This window comes from Phoxinus phoxinus (genome assembly GCF_949152265.1).
Source record: "Phoxinus phoxinus genome assembly, chromosome: 16".
Lineage (NCBI taxonomy): Eukaryota > Metazoa > Chordata > Actinopteri > Cypriniformes > Leuciscidae > Phoxinus > Phoxinus phoxinus.
In genome coordinates this window covers 19,391,529-19,417,430 of record NC_136891.1, presented here as the reverse complement: position 1 = coordinate 19,417,430, position 25,902 = coordinate 19,391,529, and the positions used below count along the sequence as shown (strand labels likewise).

At 41.5% G+C, this 25,902-nt stretch overlaps 1 protein-coding gene across 1 annotated transcript in view; it reads left to right on the top strand.

The window, feature by feature from the left end:
* The first annotated feature begins 2,827 nt into the window (after nt 1–2,827).
* Nucleotides 2,828–25,902, top strand: part of LOC307012476 (uncharacterized protein) — a 102,722-nt gene continuing 79,647 nt past the window's right edge. The window contains exon 1 of the mRNA XM_079639180.1: nt 2,828–3,886. Coding sequence (XP_079495306.1) covers nt 2,969–3,883 — 915 coding nt within the window. The 5' untranslated portion in view covers nt 2,828–2,968 and the 3' untranslated portion in view covers nt 3,884–3,886. The remainder of the gene's footprint in view (nt 3,887–25,902) is intronic.

Genomic DNA, 25,902 nt, shown 5'->3' with positions numbered 1-25,902 from the left:
AATTTGTGGTATTTGTGATATAATTCAAATTGTAAGAAAGAAAAAGACTAGCTCTGTAAATAAAAGAATGTGGTTTAAATTTCAAATGTTGGTCTGTTCATCACATATCTATTTTATGTCATAAGCTGTCTGAGTAGGCTATTTCATTTTGAGTTCCTTGTTAATAAAAACTAACTTCTGAGATTAAATCCTGATTTTTTTTATTTATTCTTTATTACAACCGTAACTGACACAGAATTAAGAAAGTCCTAAAGTAAATAATATATAATAAAAAATGTTTGGCTACTCGTTGCTTTCCAGTTGGTTTCCTATGTCAGAAAAAAAAACATGATGTGTTTTATTTAAAGCAATCAAAGTATAGTAAAGAAAAAAATAACTTCATGAGTAAAGGAAAAAAATACTATGCTATAGTTTTGATTGAAAAAAAAATTCACATCTTTACTGATGTTCTTGAAACACAACTTCAGTGCACACGTGTCTTAATGTTTTTTTTTTTTTGCTTTTTTTTTGCCTTTAGTCTAAAAGTTTGTGAGCACATTTTGTACAGGCTGCTTGTATGTCCACTCTGATTAATTTCTCATTGATTCACTGGTAAATGCTCTCAGGCTTTAGATTGCAAAGAGATGAATGAAGAACGAAGCGTTAGGACAAAAGTGGGGAGAATTTAACTCATTTGCTAGTTTGTTACCATGATTTCACATCATTATCACGTGTCTTGTTTAGTTCCTCATTATCTTGTGTATCCCCCTTTTCCTTTCCTGACTCTGCCATGACAGAATACTGGACCAAAAATGGATCTAGCTTGTCTCCACCTCACCCAGGATGATCGCTCCCCTGAGGACCACACCAGTGAGTTTTTGAACCTCGCTCATCAGACACAAGACTTTTTGTTTAATTATTATTATAATTACATTTTTGGTTACATTTTATTTCAATTGTCCACTTTAGACATTCTCCTAACTATAATTAACTTTGCAACTACAGTACATGCCATCTAACTCTCATAAGAGTATTAGTAGACTGTACTAGAATACTAGGTGTTAGAGTTTGGTTTAATAATAATAATAGATTTTATTTTATTTATAACGCACTTTTCATTCCGAAGAATCTCAAAGTGCTACACAGGAGAACGACTGTAACTACAGAAAATAAAAACAGTCAGCACATAAAAGCCTTTCTGAATAAAAAAGTCTTCAGTTATGCTTTAAAAGTGTCCAGGCTCTGTACTCCTCTCAGCTCACTCGGGAGGTGGTTCCAAAGCTACGGTGCAGCTGAACAGAAAGCTCGGTCCCCATGGTACGAAGCCTGGTGGTGGGGACCTGAAGAAGCAGGTGGTCTGATGATCTGAGGGTGTGGGGGGATTTCAAAGTGATGAGTTCTTGTAGATACGGTGGCACATGTCCGGTGATACATTTTTGTGTGAGCAGGAGGATTTTTAGTCGATCCGGAATGAAACAGGGAGCCAGTGCAGTGAGTGTAGAATGGGAGTTATGTGATCATATTTTCGGACTCTCATTAGGACTCTGGCAGCGCTATTCTGGATGTATTGTAGCTTCTGGATATTTCTGCCAGAAATCCCAATGAAGAGTCCGTTGCAGTAGTCCAGCCTGGTGGAAATAAAGGCATGAACAAGTTTCTCTGCATCTGGAAGAGTTAGAAGGGAAGTTTGGAGATGTTTCGAAGATGGTGGAAGGAGGTTTTGCAAATGTGTTTAATGTGGCCATTGAAGGTCAGCTGCGGGTCAAACCAAACCCCTAGGTTTAGTAGAATGAGTTTGTTGACATGTAGTTGCAGAATTACAGACTTAGTTAATAGAATGTCTTTTGGGGAGAATCAAAATAAAGTGTAAGCAGATATTAAGAAGACAGTCTTCTAACTCTGACTGGTAAAGGTACTTATACTTAGTAGAATGTCTAAAGTGGACAATCGAAATAAAGTGTTACCTTTTTTATACAGGACTGAATAAACATTTAATAAGACAGATTCTGTTTTTAGTTGGTGATCATCGTTCATCATTCATGCGCATGCGTCGCGAGTGAGCGCTGTGTTTGTATTTGAAGCTCCGTCGACTTGATTCATAAATCGTTGATTTTGTTCTTTACACTCATTTAGAAACGAGCATTTTCTATTTTTCCAGCGTGTGAACATATCTCCGATACTACTCTCTATAAAAAACAATCGGATTGCTTTGATATCGCTAGTTATATCCAACTTTCCGAACTTCCGTTACTATCTCTAACGATAGCCCGCTAGCATTGCACGCGTGGCCTCGCCTATCGACCGTCTTATTTACACTCGAATCACTGAAATCGCTCTGTTTGTGTTGGAGTTTGTGTTTGTGCTTCGAATCGCTTGTTGTGTTTGAAGTTTGTGTTTGTGCTTGTGCTTCGAATCGCTTGTTGTGTTTGAAGTTTGTGTTTGTGCTTGTGCTTCGAATCGCTTGTTGTGTTTGAAGTTTGTGTTTGTGCTTGTGCTTCGAATCGCTTGTTGTGTTTGAAGTTTGTGTTTGTGCTTGTGCTTCGAATCGCTTGTTTGTGTTTGAAGTTGTGTTTGTGCTTGTGCTTCGAATCGCTTGTTTGTGTTTGAAGTTTGTGTTTGTGCTTGTCCTTCGAATCGCTTGTTTGTGTTTGAAGTTTGTGTCTGTGTTCGAACCGCTTTGGTTGTATTTGGAGTTTGTGTTTCGAATCGCTTAACTGTTAGTTTGTGAGCGTGTGAACATATCTCCGATACTACTCTCTATAAAAAACAATCGGATTGCTTTGATATCGCTGGTTATTTCCAACTTTCCGAACTTCCGTTATCTCTAACGTTAAGTTAGCCCGCTAACATTTGCACGCGTGGTCTCGCCTATCGACCGTCTTATTTACACTCGAATCACTGGAAGGATACGGGTTCTATCCATGATTTCAGTCCTAAATTAGTAGTGATATTGGTAGCATCACTGCTAATTTATTGTTCATCTGTCATAATGGCGAATACATCGTATGTGTGTCTACCTCTGAGTGCAGGTGAGGACACGTTTGAGCTGCATTCGGTGCGGTTGGAGCTGGAGTCCGTGGAGAAGCAGATCCGTGATCTGCTGGGGAGGCAGGCCGAGCTGCGAGACCGACGATCAGCGCTTGAAGCATCACGCGCCGATGCTCACAAGTCAGTGGTTAGTAACTTTTCGACTCCGGCCTCCTCTACTCCGTGTATTTCTCTGCACAGGACCCGAGCATCCCTGCCCTCATTCACCCCGGCACCGACACAGCACCATGGACCCTGGATGATGCCACAGCGGAAGACACGAGCCAGGACCAGAGCAAGGACCTCTCCGCCCCTCCCGGTCTTCGAGATCTCCACCCGGAACCGCTTCTCCCCTCTTCGCGAGACGGAACGCGACGACGCTGTGATCATCGGCAGTTCCATGGTCCGGCATGTCCGCGCTACCTCAGGTAAATGTATGGTGCGCACTCACTGCTTTCCTGGTGCTCGTGTTCTCGATGTCGCTGCGCAGGTCCCCGAGATCCTGAACGGTGACGAGCGCGTCGGAGCTGTCGTGCTGCACGCGGGGGTGAACGACATCAGGCTGCGGCAGACGGAGGTTCTGAAGAGGGACTACAGGAGCCTGATCGAGACGGTACGCAGAACATCGCCTGAAGCAAAGATCGTCGTGTCTGGACCGCTTCCCACGTACCGACAAGGACAAGAAAGGTTCAGTAGATTGTTTGCACTAAATGAATGGTTAATGTCATGGTGTAATGAACAGAGACTGCTCTTTGTAAATAATTGGAATCTGTTTTGGGAGCGACCTAGGCTCTACCGTGCTGATGGCCTGCACCCCAGCAGAATCGGAGCGGCTGTTCTGTCGGACAACATCTCCAAGACGTTACACACCATATGACTAGTAAGTCAAAGTCCAAATCACATTCTTTGCTGTCCCAAATTAATTGATATAAGTACCAGTGTAGAACACTATATAGAAACTGTGTCTATTCCTCGTTTAGTGAGGCCAAACAATAAATCTACTGTAGGATCTAAGAAAAATCTAATTGTGATTAAACCAGAAAATCTCAATATTAGTGAACAAAAACAATTTCTAAAGCTAGGTCTTCTAAACATTAGATCGCTTACACCTAAGGCGGTTATTGTAAATGAAATGGTCACTGATAATAGCTTCGATGTACTCTGCCTTACTGAAACCTGGCTTAAACCAAATGATTATTTCGGTCTTAATGAGTCCACTCCACCAGGATACTGTTATAAGCATGAGCCCCGTCTGATTGGTCGTGGCGGCGGTGTTGCAACAATCTATAGAGATATTCTTAATGTTACTCAGAAAACAGGCCACAGGTTTAATTCGTTTGAAGTACTTGTTCTAAATGTTACGCTCCTAGATGTAAGAAAGAAATCCTTATTATCTCTAGCCTTGGCTACCGTATATAGACCGCCAGGGCCTTACGCTGATTTCCTAAAAGAGTTTGCAGATTTTCTCTCAGATCTATTAGTCAATGTCGATAAGGCAATAATTGTTGGAGATTTCAACATACACGTTGATAACACAAATGATGCGTTAGGAGCTGCGTTTACAGATTTATTAAACTCCTTTGGGGTCAAGCAAAACGTTAGTGGTCCCACTCATCGTCTTAATCATACTCTAGATTTAATTATATCATATGGAACCGATCCAACCGATATAGATATTATACCGCAAAGTGATGATGTCACTGATCATTACATGGTAACTTGCATACTACGTACGGCTGAAATGTGTCATGTTGCGCCACGTTATCGACCAGGCAGAACAATCCTTCCAACTACTATAGATAGATTCTTGAATAGCTTACTTGATCTATCTCCGCTCCTCAGTGAACCCAAACTAACAGATGAGCTAGAGGAAATGACTAGCAGTATGAGCATCATTTTCTCTAGTACATTAGAAGCTGTTGCACCAATTAGATTCAAAAAAGGTTAGAGAGAAAACTAAAGCACCATGGTACAACAGTGCTACGCATGTTATCAAGAGAGAAACTCGTAACTTAGAGCGCAAATGGAAACAAACTAATTTAGAGGTCTTTAGAATCGCGTGGAAAGACAGTATGTCACGTTATAAAAAGGCTCTAAAAGCAGCCAGGGCTGAGCATCTCCGCAAACTAATAGAAAATAACCAAAACAATCCAAGGTTTTTATTTAACACTGTGGCTAGATTAACAAATAAACAGACATCACCTGAACAAAATATTCCGTTACATTTTAATAGTAATGATTTCATGAATTTCTTCACTGAGAAAATAGAAAGCATCAGAAACACAATTGTAAATGTACAATCTTTGACAGCGTCTTATGATTCAGCCTCAATTATTGCCCCTCAAGAACAACTACAGAGCTTTACAACTATAGGACAGGAAGAGCTAAATAAACTTATCACTGCATCTAAACCAACAACATGTTTATTAGATCCAATACCCACTAAACTACTGAAAGAAGTGTTACCTGTAGTGGAAGAGCCTCTTCTCAATATTATTAACTCGTCTCTATCTTTAGGACATGTTCCAAAAACATTCAAGCTGGCAGTTATAAAACCTCTTATTAAGAAACCACAATTAGATCCAAATAACCTAGCAAATTACAGACCCATTTCAAATCTTCCATTTATGTCTAAAATACTAGAAAAAGTTGTGTCCGCTCAATTGTGCTCTTTCTTGCAAGAAAACGATATCTATGAAAAGTTTCAGTCTGGATTCAGGCCACATCATAGCACAGAAACTGCGCTGGTTAAAATTACAAATGATTTACTTTTAGCTTCTGACCAAGGCTGTATCTCAATACTAGTTTTACTCGATCTTAGTGCTGCGTTTGACACTATAGATCATAAAATACTCTTAGATCGACTTCAAAATTACACTGGTGTTCAGGGACAGGCATTAAGCTGGTTTAGATCGTACCTATCAGACCGTTACCATTTTGTCCATTTAAATGGGGAAAAATCAAAGATAACGTCAGTAAATTATGGAGTGCCGCAGGGATCTGTATTAGGCCCCCTGCTATTCTCAATTTATATGCTGCCACTTGGTAATATTATAAGAAAACATGGAATAAGTTTCCACTGTTATGCCGATGACACTCAATTATATATTTCATCTAGACCAGATGATAACACTAAATTATCTAAAATGACAGAGTGTGTTAAAGATATAAAATATTGGATGACGTGTAATTTTCTTCTATTAAATTCAGATAAAACGGAGGTATTACTGATTGGTCCAAAAAACTGCCCACAAAACCTCTTACAATACAACCTTAATCTAGATGGACGTCCTGTTACTTTATCCTCTACAGTAAAAGACCTGGGTGTTATACTAGACCGCAACTTGTCTTTTGAAAATCATATTTCAAATGTCACAAGAACAGCCTTTTTCCACCTTAGAAACATTGCTAAGCTACGTAATATGCTATCAGTTTCTGATGCAGAAAAGTTAGTTCATGCATTCATGACCTCGAGACTAGATTACTGTAATGCTTTATTAGCTGGTTGTCCTGCATCCTCCGTAAACAAGCTACAGTTAGTCCAAAATGCAGCTGCTAGAGTTCTTACTAAGTCAAGAAAATATGATCATATAACACCAATTTTATCATCTCTACACTGGTTACCTATTAAGTTCCGTATCAATTACAAAGTATTGTTACTGACCTATAAAGCCCTAAATGGTTTAGCTCCTGTGTATTTAAGAGATCTTCTATCGCCATATATTCCATCGCGCTCTTTAAGATCGCTAAATTCGAGGCTCCTGGTCGTACCTAGGATAACTAAGTCCACTAAAGGAGGGAGGGTGTTTTCACATCTAGCTCCTAAACTCTGGAATAGCCTTCCTGATATTGTCCGAGGCTCAGACTCGCTCTCCCAGTTTAAAACTAGATTAAAGACGCATCTCTTTAGCCAAGCATTCACATGATGCATCTCATACCTTTTATACTACAGTTAAATCAGATCAAATGCATTCATATTATGAACAGCAGCTACGCTAATTATTTCCCATCTGCCTTTTTTGTTGTTATCTCGGGACGCCTGTCCCGAGATAACTCAAATAGAGTTTGTCAGCTCCAGTTATGTATCCAGCCTCTCATGGAGACTTCAGATGCCCCAACGCCTGTGATGAGACGACTCGACGCCTGTGAAGAGACGACCCAACGCCGGCGATATGTTATGCCCTAAATTTCATGATTAACTAACTGTATTTTGTGTGTATTTTTGAAATGCATTTTCTGTAAAGCTGCTTTGAAACAATGTGTATTGTGAAAAGCGCTATACAAATAAACTTGAATTGAATTGAATCATCGTGGGAGATATATTCATTTTATTAATTAATGAGTGGTTCCTCTTTTACCATGGGTGATTTGGAGAAGGACTGCCACTCGCCCACCATTGACAAAGAGCCAGAGCCGGCAGTGGAGATGTTCATCCTTGAGCTAGAACCGGCAGCCATATTCATCCCAGAGCTCAAGCCTGTCACCATGTCTTTCCCATCCCGGCATGACTTCCCACCTGTATTATTGGACTCACTGGTTTCCACCTGTTGCCCTTCCTCCTCCACTGGTTCTGTCTTTCATCTCCACTGGTTCTGTCCAGCCTCCAAGCTTCTTCATCTCCGCTGGTTCTGTCCAGCCTCCAAGCTCCTTCATCTCCGCTGGTTCTGTCCGTGTTTGGGTACATCGGCTATGGACATGAGTGATACAGTACATCAAGTAATGTGGCTTGTTAAGCAGAGGTGTGCTATTATGCATAAATAATTAAACTTAGACTAGATGATTTTTAACTAGTAGAGGATAAAACAGCAACAAAAAAAAAGTCCTATAGACTTACATTGAAGGAGGGATCCAATCCATATGGTCTGACCAGAATATCATAAAGACTAACGGTACGTTCACACGGGGCGTGAGCGTCAACGCTTGACGGAAGGCGTGGCTGAAGTTTGGCACGACGCCATGGTCATAGCAGCGTCAGCCAATGAAATTAGACAGGAATGACAGGATGAACGTGATGAATGTGATTGGCTGCCGCCTGGCTACTGTATTTGCATAGAGCGATCCTGATTGGCTGACGCTTCCGCCTGCGGCGATTCACTGGCGTTGCTCGCGACAGAAGTTGAAAAATTCTCAACTTCTGCCGCGAGCAACGCCAGTGAAGTGCCGCCGACGGATCCACAATTCATTTCGGCAACGCTTGACGTCACCCATTCAAAGTCAATGGGAAGCGTTGACGCTCACGCCCCGTGTGAACGTACCGTAAAAAGTGGGGTCTTTTAACTTTGACAAGAAAGCAACCACCCAGGAACACCTTAGAACCTATATAGCAATGCCCTCACAACCACCCACAACACGCTAGCACTGTTGCTGCGAGTACTACTATTAATAGTTTCTTCAAAAACGTAAACATCTAGATTCATATTGATGTATATTTGTGTTTTTTTTTTTTTTTTTACGTAAGCGTGGCCACAGCCATTTGTAAATTGTGCAAGTGATTTCAACTGTACAACAACAGGTTGTTATGTTGCATTATAGCTAACCATTCTTGGGATGGCCCTGCATAGCAGCTAATGAATCAGAAGTCTCGCACATTCTCTGACCATTTTTTTAGATGTCAGTGAATGATAGCCCACAAAACTAAAAAGTGTTTTTTTTTTTTTTTTTACTGTTTTATGTTTAGCTCTTCCTACATTCAAGTGAGCCTTTGACGCCTTGTCTTTGCTTTTACATCCACATCCATTGGTATTCTAGTGGTGTCTGCTTCTCCGATATGATCTAGTTTAAACACACGTCGGGGAGTCTGCCGAGAGCTAACAGCACAGCCCTTGCACTTCATAAATCTAAAGGACAGATGAGGAGGAGAACTATACACACAGTAATACAGCTGAAACACTCTCTCCCTGAGCCAGGGGCGGAGCTTTGGTGTTTCGCTCTCATTCTGGATCAGAGCTGTCAGATGTCTGCTTGGTGTGGGTCTGCTAAGGTAAAGTCCCATAAGAAAAGAGAAAAAAAACTTTTCTTTCTGAAGGAGGAGAAAAGGTACTGGGTCAAAGCTAACAGCCTCTATTGTTTTAGCTTCAGGCTGATGAAAAGACTTGAAATATCCAAGAAAACTGATTAGCCTATGGAATAAAAGACACCATGAAATGGCTTGACTGTTGAAACAAGAAGTTGATGCGAGACATATTAAAGGGATAAATATATATATATATATATATATATATATATATGCCAGAGGCGCAAATCATGGTTTTCTATGTGCTACTTGCTAGTTGGTTGCAGGTGGTATTACTAAAGGCACCTTTTCATTATCTCTGACAATTGACAGACCAGAACTATTTTATTTCCAATAGAGAATAGTATGCAAACTGCATGGAGTGCCGACCATATGGGTTCATTGAAACATTTGCACAAGCACCAGTTGACAAACACGGGCAATGACCAATAGTTTTGCACTTATACATTCATCTTTAAACACAAAAGCCGGGACTCTTGACTCTCGTGCTCGCGTGGGGAGTGAAGATGGCGAAGGACTTGGGAGAGTTCTGTGGTGTGTATTGGTGCGATGGAAAAAAACTCTGGTGCCAGGATGGTTGAAGTGGACTGGAGAGTAAGCGACTGAGTGGAACTGGCATCTTCTTCGACCTCACCAACAGTGAGGGAAACATTATTTTACGGAATCCTCGATTGAACGACCATCCTGAAAAATGGATATAAACTGATTTGCAGGATTGCTAGGGGTGAGGAAAAGGCTCATAGTGCTGTTTTTTTGTTGTGGTCTGGTCTTCTGTCATGCAATAGTAGAGAAGACACGGAGGGAAACGTCTTTATTAAAGGGTTGGTGGTGATCTGGGAGATCTTCACACAGGTGAGTGAATAGCATAAGCAGTTCAAATGACAGTCACACTTAGCTGGGTTGAAGACAAGCACGATGAAGATAACAGGTCAGATTAAACGAGTCTCTGGAAGAGGACGATGAAGGTAGGCATAGGAAGGCGAGTAGTCAGGTATATGTAATTTTTTTGGTTAGCATACAGTATGTTGCGCTTAGGTTGTGTTCCTCAAAATCATGCTTGTGCATTTTAATCAAGTTAAACTGTTGCAATATCTCTTATAATGATTGGAATTGATTCGATTGGAATTAAAAAATTTTTGGATGCACAATCAATGGATTTGGCAATTTGGATGTACCTCTGGGTGCAAGATCATTCATCTGTGTTTTAGGTATGAAAGTTTTAGCGTAAGTTCTGCCAGGAATACTCAATTGTTACGTTTATTACCTTCTCATCTAACCAATCGTGTTCTAATACTCGTAGTATAAAAGATCGGTACTTACACATGAGTTTGCAGATGCTGACGCCAACATTCACCTCCATCCTCCTCCCCACCACCACCAGGATGGTCCCTTCCCATACCTCCCCGGGGGTCAGCTGCGCCCCTGCCTTCGTCTTCAGGCAGGAAATGCAGACTCCATTACCCTCGGATTGCGAGCTACGGACAGGGCCTACGCCTACGCCAAAGAACTTTATAAAACAATACTTGCTGGGCTGTTAATAAATGTATGCTTTGTTACGTCATTTTGCCTCCTGAGTCTTTCTGGTAGAACTGTTTTCTTAGAAGATGAAGGCATTCATCTTCTTAAATGTGCATATTTGCTAAATCTCTTCTTCCAATTCATTGTTACATCCCAGAGAAACAGTTCAAATTTTATTTTTGAATGTGGCATTTATATTATTAATTTTGTTTTGTATTTAACCCTAATTAATCTGTTTAGACATTAAAATGAGCATCGACATTCAGCTAACTGAATGAAAATCATTAGTTTGCACTCTGTGATTAAGACTGTATCTGGCATCAGTTCAAACTCTTCACATGGCCACTGCTGAGAATGCTGATAAATTGAGTAAACAAGGAGACTGTCACCTGGCTAGTGAAAGTGTACCAGTATGTTCCCTCTCCTAGGCTCCGAAGGGACCTCCAGCCTCAAGAAAAAAATCAACTAAAGATCTGCCCGTGTGTTTTCCACCATGAAAGGAAGGAGGTCAATTCAGCTAATCCTGTGAACACCCACCTTATCCAAAGAACTGCTAGGCTCGTACGAGAGGAAAGCAAGGTCAGGAGAGACTTGTAAGCTTACAAGGGTATATAAACTGGCCAGAGCTGGCCTTTAAAGCCATGCAGAGAAACACAGCAGGAATAGGTCTGTGTTTTGTCTCTCATGTTAGATTTTCTTTAATAATCAAGTTTCTCTCAGTAATCAAGAATAAATTCCTCAAAGGTTACTATACTGGAATAGCATACAGGCAATGGCAGATTGTGACAAAAATGTTACACACAGATGGTTAGGGCTGTGTTTACCAGTCCTTGTTTTTTGTCTCTTTTGTATTAAAAGTCTCATTTACAAGTGTCAGTATTTTAGTTTTAATTTTTGGTTATCTAGACTAAGGGTGCGTCTCAATCAACTCCTTTAGTTAGCAGATATTAAGCAGACAGTTTACTAATACAATGACTGCTAGTTGACATGTAGTTTTAAAGTTACTTATTGTTATTGCAGAATGTCTAAAGTGGAGTATGGAAATAAAGTGTTACCAGATGTTTCATACTATGACCTTGTAAAAATGTGAACAACTAAAAAGCTTGAAGCAATTCCTGACTAAAGCGCTCAGCATATGAATAATTGCTTACAATACATGATAAATATCTTGATTTGCCAGTAACCTATTATGCTATGGAGAAATTCATTTGCAAAAATGATTAGCATATAGACTAGCGAATGTTTTCATCAATCTTATGACAATGTTTACACACCAGCAGATGGCAGCACTGACTGAAGTCTGATGCCCTACTTGGGTCAAATGACAGCTTCCATTCCCTCCCATTGTCTCTCTGTCAACAGTAATCATCTGGGAGGCATTTTGCAGGTATCTCATCACACAGCAATATCTTAAAGGAAGAAATCCCAAGAATCCCAATCTTATCAAAGCCAAAAAGGGAATTACAGGCGGCAGAGCAGCAGAGTGGTAGAGACAGCGAGGAATAAAAATAATGCAGGGCTGTAAGTGTTTTACTCTGAGAACATTTCTCTTTTTTTCACTAATCTCTAAACTCCTACACAAAGCAAGCACTTCACAAAACAAGCCCTCCAAGAACCTGCTACCAATGTGATGAATGCTTACCCCTTGTAGGGAAAAATTACTCATTTCCTAATTGACTCAAAATTGCTTCATCACTCCACGAGTGCTCATTTGGATGCAGTGAGACGGCTAATTAAAATGCTCTCAGCAAACATCGACAGGCTTTTCCTTCAATTACTTGGAGGCAGATCACACTCAAATAAACAAGTGTACAGCTGCTGCCAATGAAAGTCCATTTGGTTCATGTCTCTGTATTAGAACTGAGCTGTGAGCTGAGAAGGGCATCTTGACCTTGGGGGTTCTTGCATGACCCTCATTTAATGAGCTCGAAGGACCCGCTAAAGCTAATCTCCGCCTCATGGTCACGAACTGCCCACAGACCATCTGATGCATATTGCACACAAAAATGGCTATTGCTATCTCAAAACAGCAATATATAATCTGAATGTCTGGCAATTTTCAGGCAGTACAGATTTTTAGCCGAACAAACTTGTGTTTACAAGTTGCTACAATGAGCGCTCCAAGAAGGGTCTTTCATGGCATCAAATGTTTTAAAAACATCTGCGGGATAATTTATAAAGATGTGTGTTGAATGATCCTAAATGTGAATGTACAACGGTTTCCGAAATGTTATGATTTATAAAACAAACACGGACATTTTGTCCCCATAATGTAGGGAATACCAGAATGCCTGAATACAAACGCGCACACACACACACACACACACACACACACACACACACACACACACACACACACACACACACACACACACACACACACACACACACACACACACGCGCGCGCACGCACGCACACACGCGCACACACACGCGCACGCACGCACGCACACACGCGCACACACGCACAGTTTTTCCAGGAATTCATAACCATAATGTGACAAAATATCACAAAGCAGTTGTATTACTCCTTTACGCATGTAAAGCAGCCATATCACCCTGTAGCCCAAGACTGGTTGCCCACTGAAGGTAAGCGGGGCTGAGCCTGGTTAGTACTTGGATGGGAGACATCCTGAGAAAAAAACAGGTTGCTGCTGGAAGAGGTGTCAGTGAGGCCAGCAGGGGGCGCTCACCCTGTGGTCTGTGTGGGTCCTAACGCCCCAGTATAGTGATGGGGACACTATACTGACAAAAGAGCGCCGTCCTTCGGATGAGACGTTAAACCGAGGTCCTGACTCTCTGTGGTCATTAAAAATCCCAGGATGTCTTTCGAAAGAGTAGGGGTGTAATCCCGGCATCCTGGCCAAATTTGCCCAGTGACCTCTGTCCATCATGGCCTCCTAATCATCCTCCTATATATATACTAATTGGCTTCATCACTGTCTCCTCTCCACCAGTAAGCTGGTGTGTGGTGGGCGTTCTGGCGCAATATGGCTGCCGTCGCATCATCCAGGTGGATGCTGCACATTGGTGGTGTTTGAGGAGATCCCCCCCTTCTATGTAAAGCGCTTTGGGTGTCCAGAAAAGCGCTATATAAATGTAATGAATTATTATTATTATTATGTAATATTATCATCTCATTCTGAACATGATTCTCTATTTATCTTTACATTTTAATAAACAATGTTGGATTATTTTAATTGGTAACTATGGGCACAAAAAGTTTTACACATAAGAACGTTTGTATGTCAATTTTTACCTTTATAAATCCAGATTTTACCCTCATTTTTGATGTAGGATGAAATCCATGGAATTTAGGAGTCTTTTTTTTTAAAAGATAACTATTAGCAATTGAATTAGACTTCCTTGAAGACACCTTAAGGTGGGTCCCAATTTGCATACTTATGCACTATGTTGTTTTGTAGTATATACAGCGCAGGTAGTGTTCCCTTTTGAGGGTCAAATGCTGATTGGTGCTGCGTCGCTCTGTGTGACGGCATAATACGGAAGCTACAAAGGAAGAAAACAGCATGTGTGTGTGAGTCCTTTGGTGTTTGTCCCGTAGGCCATACAAAATAACAGCTTTTAGTGAAAAAAATGGCAAGTGAGTAGCAGCAGTTTAGTGTTCCTCCTTGTCCACGTTACATCATGGGCGGACATCATTCACATGAGTTTTGTGAATGGGAGTGGAGCACACACGGTCAGCTCTCGAGAGGGCTGACTCTGCGCACTGTGAACAGCCTCCTTTGAGGATGCTCCGCTCCCTCCTGGCTTTGTTTGATAAAAGCGGTCAGGTTTGCACTCCATCTATGAAGCCACGGGCTGCCTCGGGTCCCGTGGGGATCACAGATGGAACCGGAGGTGAGGAGATCCTGGAAAAAGCCATACTCTCCTCCACTATCGAGCCCCAAGGTCTCTGCTCCCGGGAGCTCTAGAAAGAGTTCGCCAGGACGAGGTCCGTCTTCTACTTGTAGCCCCTTTCTGGCTGGCCCAAGTATGGATTTTGGATATAGTAGGCATCCTAGACGATGGGAGATTCTGGGCAGGAGGGACCTCCTCACGCAGGCCGTATGCACAATATATATAACCCCCGCCCGCAGATATAGAAGCTGTGGGTCTTGCCCCTGAGGGGGACCAGCTCCTAAATGCAGGTCTTTCTGCTGAGGTTGTCTTGAAGGTTGTCCACGAGGAAATGTTATGCCTTGAAGTGAGTGGAGAGTCTTTACTTTATGGTGCAGGTGACGTCTGTTGGACCCAGTTAACTGCCCAGTGCTTCATTGCTGGAATTCACACTTAAAGGGCTAGTTCACCCAAAAATGAAAATTCTGTCAGGAATTACTCACCCTTATGTTGTTCCAACCCCGTAAGACTTTCGCTCATCTTCGGAACACAAATTAAGATGTTTTTGATGAAATCTGAGAGCTGTCTTACTCCTTCATAGGCTGCTATGTAATTTCATCTGCCAGCCCAGAAAAGATAGTAAAGACATCGCTAAAATAGTCCAAGTCAAGTCAAGTCACCTTTATTTATATAGCGCTTTTTACAATACAGATTGTATCAAAGCAGCTTCACAGTGATAACATGAAAATAATACAACAAAGTTTGTGTCTAGAAGAAAATTGCGTCATCGTGCACCTTAAAGGAGAACTCTGTCCGAGCCATTTGAAATTTCAAGATGGCGGCCATTTTTCAAGATGGCCGACTCCTTAGTGGAGCAATTAGGCTTAAAGGAGAACTCCGGGCAATTTTTAAGTTAATCTTGATCGTTATATCTTTGTGAGTACTGTCTATAGAAAACGAACCGGATTAGTGCTTGCAACACGGAGCTGCTACCGCTAATGCCCCGAGCTCCAACTCACCTAAATAGTGTTTTAGACAGCTAGCTGTAGTCTCGCGCTGAAGTCCCGTGGGAACTCCCGTTGTAGCCGGAAAAAGGTATTGTTGACTGAAGAGTGTGAGGCTAGTTCTTCGTCTGTATACTCGGGTTTGAATAAATAAGGACGACCATCAAACTCAAAAGCCTCTTCCATGTGTTCAAAATCTTCTATATTCTCCATAGATACGTTACGAACCATTTCTTCTTCACTTGTGAGCAACTCCGATCATCACTCTTCACACACACGACGCTCCTCCACCTGCACACTTCTCTTTACCTTTTCCCGGCTACAACTGAGTTCCCACGGGACTTCAGCGCGAGACTACAGCTAGCCGTCTAAAACACTATTTAGGTGATTTAAACAATGGCTAAATTGCTAAACGCATTGTTGTCATGTAAGGACCCTGTTCATGTTGGACAGACATTTTAATTGCATTTTGTGTCTGTTAAGAGGCAACAAAAACACTCTTTATGAATATGCCCCCATAACTGCCGTTTTAGCTGAGTGGGAGCTCTGGGCCATAGCGGTAGCAGCTCCGTGTTGCAAGCACCAATCCGGTTCGTTTTTTTTCTTCTATAGACAGAACTCACAAAGGTATAACTATCAAGATTAACTTAAAAAATGCCTGGAGTTCTCCTTTAAGTAAGCCAGATCAATAATATTGTTGAATATTAAGGTTCCCCAACTAAGCAAGCCAAAAGCCAACTGTGGCAAGGAATCAAAACTCCATCGGGTGACAGAATGGAGAAAAAAAAAACTTTGGAGAAACCAGACTCAGTCGCGGCCAGTTCTCCTCTTGCTAACGAATGAACAGTGAAGTCCATGTGACCGTTTATCAAGCGATGAGAAAGCTTTTTGTGCGAAAAAAAAAAAAACTGTGTTGCCGGTTCCCTTTGTAGCCTCCACGTTATGCCGTCACATGTCACGGAGCGACGCAGCACCAATCAGGATTAGACTTGTTGTACATGTACTTCAGGCACTGTCACGCTGAAGGCGTTCCCCAAAGTGTCGTCATACGATGCAGCATCTTGTTCCTTTCTCAGGGAACCATGGTTACATACGTAACCTGAGACGTTTTCACAGTGACAATTCCAAATAAATTCAAAATAAAAAAGTACACTTTAAATACCTGATGATGCACTTATTTAACCGAAACTGTCGCACCTTTAATCACACAGAGGAGGGGGAGGGTCTATCAGACTCTGATGTTGAATGAAAAAAATTACCGGCACGATTGAGTACATAGTGCATACCTACATAGGTGTATAAGTGCATAGTGTATATTGGATCATTTGGGACCCACCCACCCCTATATGTAAAGTGAAAAATAAACTGTGACGTGGTTTACATGAATGTCAGATGGTTTCTTCCTCTTTAAAAATGTATAGTTCTTGTCCAGAACTAGCTTCAGTGTAGACACTTGTCAAATGTCTTGCTATGCGATACTCCAGGGAAGCAGACAGCACTCTCACTGCAAATGTGATCAAGTAATGGATCTTGAAAAAAGCAAATATTGTGAGTGGCGGACCACCTGAATGCCAGATGACAGTATCTGCAGCTCATGTTCTTTCAGTGCATTGAGTTGAATAGGTTAGAAAAGACGCAGCAGTTGGCAAAGCAAGCAGTCAGCAGTTCCCGAGTACCTGCCCTGATGTCTCATTACAATGGAGAAATACATTTCATGTTTTTTCATGTAAATTTCAAGCAAAATTACTTGTTAAAATGAGATGCATCATTAAGACATACTGTTTACGAATAAATAAAAGTTGCATTGCAAGACAATAATATGTTTTTTTAGAAGAAACAGTAAGTTGAGGATTGACATGCTTGAGCTGTTAGCTCAGCTTCATAAGCTGTTAACAGTTAACAGTTTTTGATCGATTCACAGCCCTATTATACTCATAATTACTGGACAGATTTAGCGGGTTGTTAAAGGAGGTTTTTTTCTTCAACTTAGCAAAGCTAAGCACTAAGCACTTCTTGTCTTTTAATGATCTTCAAAAAGTAACTCATGCCTTTATCTCTTTATCAAGCATTGCCTGGAACCTTCATCCCACCCTCATTTTACAGAATTCCCATAAGGTTTCAGTGGATGCCCATTGTGTTCCTGGAAGCCCACTACCCTGGAATTCCATCAAAGTTATTCTAGTGTAGCTTAAAAGGACTTATGAATAGCATGCGCTTCGGATCAAATAAACTATAAACTGCACAACTTTTGAAAAGCTAGAGTTTGAGCATGAATAATTATTCAAAGCACAATTAGTTTAGTACAAATACAGACATCATAACTACAATAGATGTAGTAATTAGCAAGCAAGAGCCTGTTTCCATAGTTACAGCACTAGAGAGAGTGGCACTGGTGTTCACTGAATATTTTAAACTAATATTTAATAGTTATGCATTGGATAGTTCAAGTTCACTGAAAATATTTTGATACACTTTGTTACACTCATAGTGAAATCCTAAAACAATTATTTGTTCAGTTCTCAAACTAACAAAAATGTTTTAGAGGAAAACAGGATCTCTCAAGCACTGCATCACCAGCGAATGCAAATACCTCCCATTTCCTACTCCAGTGAATTCAACACGTTTTTAAACAGCATTTGGGCTCTAATTGACCGTTCACAAAGACCCGCCCCCCTTAGTTACTGTCGCTATGTCCGACAAGCTACGCCCCTCTCTCACACACACACACACACCCTGTTCTCATGCAGTGAAAAATACATTGCGGAGCAGAGAGGACACTGACAGACAGGACAGACCAGGTTACTTTTCGGTTACTTCTTATACTAAACATATTAAACAAAGTCTCACCTTTCAAATTTGGTCATTTTTAAAAAAGAAATGTAAACAATAAATACCGTTTTGTGGCTTTTTAATGTGTCTAACAGATTGATGTAGAGCCTCAGTGAAAAATGCTGCTCGTGAACAGATCATCTCTTTCTTCTAGTTCATTTATAGCATCAAATAAACATGAATGAACATAAGAAGGAATGTTGTTTTAACCACGAAAGGCGTCAGTACACTGTTTTTTACACACATTTTTCAAGATCAAATCCCCCCATGTTAATCTACTAACTCTCCTGACTGCTTTGTCGGACGAAATGGCGGTGTCATGAACTGCTCCAAGACATGAAGGTGGAGAATCCAAATGCAGTTTATTTAAGGGGTAATCCAAATAACAAGCAAGGTCAAACACAGGCAGGCAGTCCGTACAAACAAACAAACAAACAAACAAAACAGGCAGGGGTCAGGGGCAAAAGAGTAATCCAGGGCAGGGAAAGAAATGCAAGAAATCCAAAAAACCAAAAGACAAGAAAACAGGGAAAACGCTCGGAGTTGCAGTATGAAACAAACCTTCGCAATGAGTGAATGAGTGAACATGGTATAAATAGGCTGAGACTAACAAGGTAATGAGACACAGGTGAATGAAATCAGTGATGATTCCGGGCAGTCAGTTATGGGTAATGTAGTTTGTGAGGGAGTGATAATAGTTTGATGTGGAGTGCCCTCTGGTGGCTTTCAAGACCATTACAGGCGGATGGCGAAGTATGATTGGTCAGATCACCTGTCAATCAAACTTACTGCGAAGGGTCAATTGGAGCTCAGGTGACTGTTTTCAACAGAATACACTACTAATATTGTTTTTACACACAATGTTTGTTCAGTTGGGAAATGCAAAATAAATTTTTTTCTCTCTTTTTACCTCAAAATTGATGTTGACTAGTCAGTCATCGCATCATACTGCTGTCTTAGCTATTTTATGTAATTTCAATGGACTTTGCCCTTAACCTTATGCAAACAGGTACTCGTGGTGCCTAAGCAGGCTGCCCTGTACTTGAAAAATAAGCTGATTTTCATAAACAGAGTTTTTGCTGGCAAACCTGAAACATGGCCAAACTCTTGACAACAGCCAGACAGATCTGTTGTAGCCTTTCCTGTAACTGCTTTTGACAAGGATGATGAGGAGTACCAGTGGTTTTCTTCGCGTATGGCTTGTTAAAACAGTACTTTACAGTAGTGAGTAGAATTCAAACAGTAGGCCGGCCAATCAGACTTGTAATCTGTTCGTCTTTGCAGTTATACTATCCACTGGCATTCCCATTCATCTCAATGGAAGTTGCATGTCTGGTGCAGGATGACGCTGTCATCTTTGTTCATTAAAGGTTCTCTAAGCGATCCTGGGTGACGTCACTTCTTGTTGACGTTCGAACTATTGCCAAACAAAACGGAGGCTAGCTAGACCCTCCCTCCTCCTCATCCGCGCACTAACAACCCAAACCCCACCCCCAAATCCGTCTTGTCGGTTATTGGCTGGAACACTGTTTGTTATGTTGTGGTGCGGGTTAGTCCAGTTTGTTTTTGTTGCTGTTTGTGGAGCCTGGGGTGTCTACAGAGACCGCGTTTTTTTAGAGTGTGTTCAGCAGACAGCTAGCGGATAGTGAGGAGATATTTGCTGTATGTGACAAAAAAAGTTTGGCCTAAAAAATGTGTGACATCACTTAGAGCACCTTTAACACTCAAAAGCAGGGTAGTCTATTTGTTCCAGATTTTTTTTTTTTTTGGTATGTTGGTTGAAAGTCTCTTCACATCCTGATAGCAATCACTAAGTTACGTGGTCTAAATGTCAAGTCAAGTCACCTTTATTTATTTAGAGCTTTTTACAATACAGATTGTATCAAAGCAGCTTCACAGTGATAACATGAAAATAATACAACAAAGTTTGTTTCTAGAAGAAAATTGCATCATTGTCCACCTTAAGTAAGGCAGATCAATAATATTGTTGAATATTAAATGTCTCCAACGAAGCAAGCCAAAAGCCATGGCAACAGTAGTAAGGAATCAAAACTCCATCAGGTGACTGAATGGAGAACATTTATTTATATGTTTTGTCTGTGGACCATGAAATGCTCGCCTAATCACTGCATTCGATCCAACAGCAAACTAGCATGTCTAACTAGTCTGAGCCTGAGTGTAAGGAATTAACTGTCTATATCAGCAGGTATCAATAATATACTGTATTTGGCATTCAAAAGAAGAAACCGAAATATACAAGATATACGCAGATCTACAAAGCAGCGCTTGCTTACTATTTTGAATATCATGTTGATATCTTTCTTCATTTTATGTGGCTCATGTTATGAAAATATTCAAGTTTTGGAATGCTTATTATAACATTAGATCAGCCTTCTGTCTGTGCCGTCTTGACTTACTTCCTCTCTTTCATCACTTTCGCTTTAATTCTTGTGCACTGATTCGTTTGCTAAACTGAACATACAATGAGAGTTCCCACTCACAACGACAGCCCTGACTGCCATTCAACATGCTGAATCAGGCAAACTGGCCCGACTTAAGGCCGACGAGAGCCGACGTGTGGAACACACAGCACAAACTAGCCCGACAGATGATCAGACAGAGGTTTGCTGATGGCCGACCGTGGGCTTGGTGTGTCCCGGCCTTTAGACAGCCGAGCTGGACCGGCCTGGAAAATACTGTTTCTGATGCAGGTGGCTGTCATTTACTAACTGTGAAGGTCAGAAAACAATTAAAGGTATTTCTCAGGGATGTATTTATTTGAGATCAGCTGTTTGTAATGAAAAAAACAAGGTCCAGTCAATCAAGTCTTTGATTTTACTAATGAAAAATGCATTTTCTAATCAGAATGCATTTTAGTTATGCAGACGGTGGCAGGGTGCTAGGTATTGACCGAAGCAGCAAACCTCATCTCTTATTCCGTTAATGGAAAAAAAGACCATGGTGTAAATTAATTCAAGAAAAGTGCAGATTGGTACATATATATGCATTTACTCTTGGCTGTGCTATCAAACTCGCATTGAAGTGTCAGTCAACAGCAACCCAATCGTTTGGGGCCAGCTGGCCTCTCTTCCTTGTGGCCGTGTGTTTAAATGCCGGCTGTTTTAAATGGAAGCTTCCCTGCTGATGTGCTAGTCAGGCCAGACTCTCTGAGAAACACCACCAGAGGCTCGCAGACGGAGTATTTCAACACGTCGGCAGAACATGACAGAAATTAGCCAGGCGTGACGGGAAAATACAGGGGCGTGAAATTAACCGCAGCTCTCTCGCCGCTCATCTTCCCCCACACATTGTATCGTTACTCGCTGATGTATTCATTTGTATGTGTTTTCCTCCTAATAAACACTAGGGTACAATTTCTTACATAATATTGTTCATTTCTTTGAAGGTTGCTGATGATGTTGCTGGCCAGCCAAAATGAGCGCGCGCACACACAAAACCCCTCAAGCTAGTTTTGTATTAAAAAAACTTCCAAATTAATTCGCATTATGCATGAGATATTTGGTCAGTGATTGTCAGGTTCATATTCAGGTCAAATTTAAACAGTACAGTTGGATTCAGAACTCTGATTGAAACACAGGTTAGAAAGTGCAAACCTGCTGAAGATATGAATAAGGTATGTTTTGCATGCTGAGACCAGCATGAGATGTTGGATGCTGGTTTGTACTATACCAGCACTAACCAGTATAAACCAGCCTGACCAACATGCTGGTTTGTGCTGATTTTTTTTTTTCATCGGGGAAAACAGTGAAATGATGACATTAGCACCTATTATTCCTAAAATAACATTAGAACATTTTAATCTATTATTTAAAAGTTTGTAAATATTATTTTTACATACCTTAGAGGGCCCTGACGTTTCCCCTATGATCGGGACAGCACATATTTTTCAACGCTGTTACATCTGTACACCACCTTTCATCGATTTTCCCGTTGATTTCCGGCTCACTTCTTATGTTTGCACATCTTGGAGTGCTTGAGCATCGGCGCTGCCTCTCCAACTACAATGTCCAGCAAAACATCAGAATAATCATAAACCAGTTCATCCCTGGTGAAACTGATTGTAGAGCAATAACTAAAGACAGGACAAACTAACAAAAACAGTAAAACCACTGTGGAGCTTCTCACTGAGGCAGCCATCTTGAAATAAAATGTGGATATAACTTTCACTTTAGAACAGGGGGTCAAATTGTCTTTATTACACTATTTTAGCAATTTATAACTGTAAAACCAGCACTAATTAAACATAGGCTACTAGCTTCATATTGTTCAGTTAGTTTAATATATGGTGAATCACTGAAATATAAATAAGTACATAACAACAAAAAAATAATATATAGTTTGCTAAGTTCTGACACGGCGCTGTAAGTGGTAGACCAGTCACAACAGACTGGGCCGTCTGACCAATCAGCAGTGTAAGCTCACGGAAAGGAAGGATTTAGAGAGACTGATTCAACGAGTCGTTTGAGAATCATTTAACAATGTGGTGATGTGCAATGTAGCCTATATTATGAGAAAATGAAAGTGTTTTTTGATGCATGTAAACCTGAGACCTCCGAAACAAAATTAGGAGACTTTAAAATAGCATAATAGGGGCACTTTAATCATTAATTACTAGTTTTTGAGTAATGGCTTCAATGGCTAATATTTTCTAACAATATGTTAAGTTAATCATTAATTAATTACTAGTGTATTTATGCTCAACTCTCGTTCTGACGTTGAACACATGAACACACACTTCTGTAATTATTTCAGAAGTAAACCAAAGAAAATTGTATATTTGATGCTAATCTTCAAACAGACTTTCTAGCCTTTCACCTCTGTTCAAGACTACAGCACCCAGGATCCTTTCACATTATGACCTTTTGACCTCCTCAGGCCTTTAATCAGGATAAATCTTCCCTAAAGACAATGGGGCAAACAGTCATTAACCTCTGCAGAAGTGGCGCGCTGGTGTCTGACAGGAATAATGATCAGGCAGGACTTGATTTAATGGAGTATTGGCATCAGTCTGAACATCCTTTAACAACATCACAAGGGACACACATACACATCAGCTCTGTTCCGATGCCAAACAACAGTCAACAAACAAGTCTGCTATCCTGCTTTTGTCCCTTGTAAACCTTTATAAACCAAATGTAGGAGCAACAGCAGCCCCTTGCCAAAATGCTTTTTGCTGTGCCAGTGTAGATTTGATCGACAAAACACTGAAGCAATAAAGTTGATTATAGGCATAGGCGAGTCTGTCATTGCAGCAAACTGTTTTCAAATTATTCTCTTTTACTGCCAGTTTCTAGATCATAAAGAGCAAAAAATGCTTACACATTATTTTACACAAACAATGCAATGAATAGGAAAAAACAGAAAAGTTAGGAGAGGTGTGTGGTTGGTAAATCAGCTTTAGGGAACATACACCTGTGTCCTGTGCACTCACACACACTTTGTGTCACTGTTAACCTAAAGCAAATTACATGTAAACCATGATTTAATTTCAGATAAGCAAAGTGTCACAGGTCGAGGTGGGCCAAGCCAGACTGCACCCACCCCTAGACCAGGATCACCCTGAGGAGCGTGTCAAAGGAGGAGGCAGGAGACAGGAATAAAAAGAATGACAGGCTTTATTTAATATAAAAACAATTTGAAAATCCTAATCTAAAATTCCTCTTCCTTCCTCTTCCCAGGAATCCAAGGCAAGTGGGGGGTCAGGCTCACTTCCTTCTGGCGCTGGTGCCAACTCGCAGTGGTAGGTACTGAACAGGTGGGTATCGCAGGTGAGTAATTGAGTCAAGCTTACTTCCTTCTGGCGCTGGTGCCAACTCACAGTGGTAGATACTGAACAGGTGGGTATCACAGGTGAGTGGGGGGTCAGGCTTACTTCCTTCTGGCACTGGTGCCAACTCCCAGTGGTAGGTACTAAACAGGTGGGTATCGCAGGTAAGTAAATGAGTCAGGCTTACTTCATTCTGGCTCTGGTGCCAACTCACTGAACAGGTGAGTATCACAGGTGAGTATCGCAGGGGAGTAGGTGGATCAGGGCTCACAGGAGTTGTAAAGGGTGGGCACTTTGCACCATACAGGTGGGTTTCAGGGCTACAGCAGACTCAAGTCGCAAGCGGAGCGGGGCTTTGGCTGGCACAGACAGAATCAACACTTCAAATAGAGGTGAATAGCTCTCACATGGGTGGCAGGAGACAGAGTCAATAGCTGAACAGGGCTTTCACCGGGACAGACAGCATTCAAACTTCAAGCAGAGGTAAACAGTTCTCACGTGTGTTGCAGGGGACAAAGTCACAAGCTGAGCGGGCGTTCACTGGAACAGACGGAGTCAACGCTTCAAATAGAGGTGAACAGCTCTCACGTTGGTGGTAGGAGACAGAGTCATAAGCTGAGCAGGGCTTTCACTGGGGCAGACAGCACACAAACTTCAAGCAGAGGTAAACAGTTCTCACGTGTGTTGCAGGGGACAAAGTCACAAGCTGAGCGACGTTCGCTGGAACAGACGGAATCAACACTTCAAATAGAGGTGAACAGCTCTCACATTGGTGGTAGGAGACAGAGTCATAAGCTGAGCAGGGCTTTCACTGGAGCAGACAGCACACAAACTTCAAGCAGAGGTAACCAGTTCTCACGTGTAGTGTGCACACGGGGGCTTTTCCTTCTGACATCCAACAGGTGACTGCAATCGATCTTGCTAGACTCTTATGATGGACAGTAGACCAGCATAACACATGGGGAGTGCACGGCGATAAAAGGTAAATCTTCCACACACACACGACAGTCCAATTCCAAACATGCAACGTGATGGGAAACGTCAATTTCAGCACTACAAATCCACTCTTCAAGTGCAAAGTAAGGCCAACACTCACCCAGAGGTCTCGATCTGAAGAGCCGATGATAGTCAGAGTTGGGACAGATGCGGTGAATAATTTCCTCACCACTACAAGCGGCTTCACTTCGCTGGTTTCAATGGCCGAGGGGGAGGCTAGCGATCGACAAGGAATCAGTATATTTCACTCAGTGCGATGTGTACAACGTGATCCAAGCACTTCAAACCAGTATCCAATTTAGTGTAGAAAACATGCGGTTATGAGATTCAATTTGTCAATCGCTCATCTCACTCTTTCCCAGTCCAGACGACGAATTCCACTCTTCAAAACTGCCCTCGGATCCCACAAGCAACACTCCTCTTCTTTCACGATGGTCCTTCAGCTGCAACACTCCACAAACATTTCCCAACGGGAGAGAACCACACCAGATCGCCGGGGGAAGACAAAGAAACAACCACACAACGCGGAGGGAGAACACACAGCCTTCTCTTTCTCTTGTGTTTTATCCTCTCCAAACACTGGCGCCACCTCAATCAGGCACTCAAAGTGAAGTCCCCGCACCTGTTGCCAATCTGCCATTTAGTTGTCATGACGGCAGACACACACACAAGCCCGGGGACAGTGTTACACTAAAAGTGTCCCGGCGGGAACACTTCTCTGATGGGATTAGTTCCGGGGATTATTTGTCACCCCGTGACAAAAGCAAAAGAGAGGAAGGTGGTAATGTTGAATTAGGCTTTGAAGATATAGAGCTGGGCGTCATCAGCATAACAATGAAAGATAATACTGAATTTGCAGAAAAATTGTCCTAAATGCAATAGATAAATAATAAACAGAATAGGGCCCA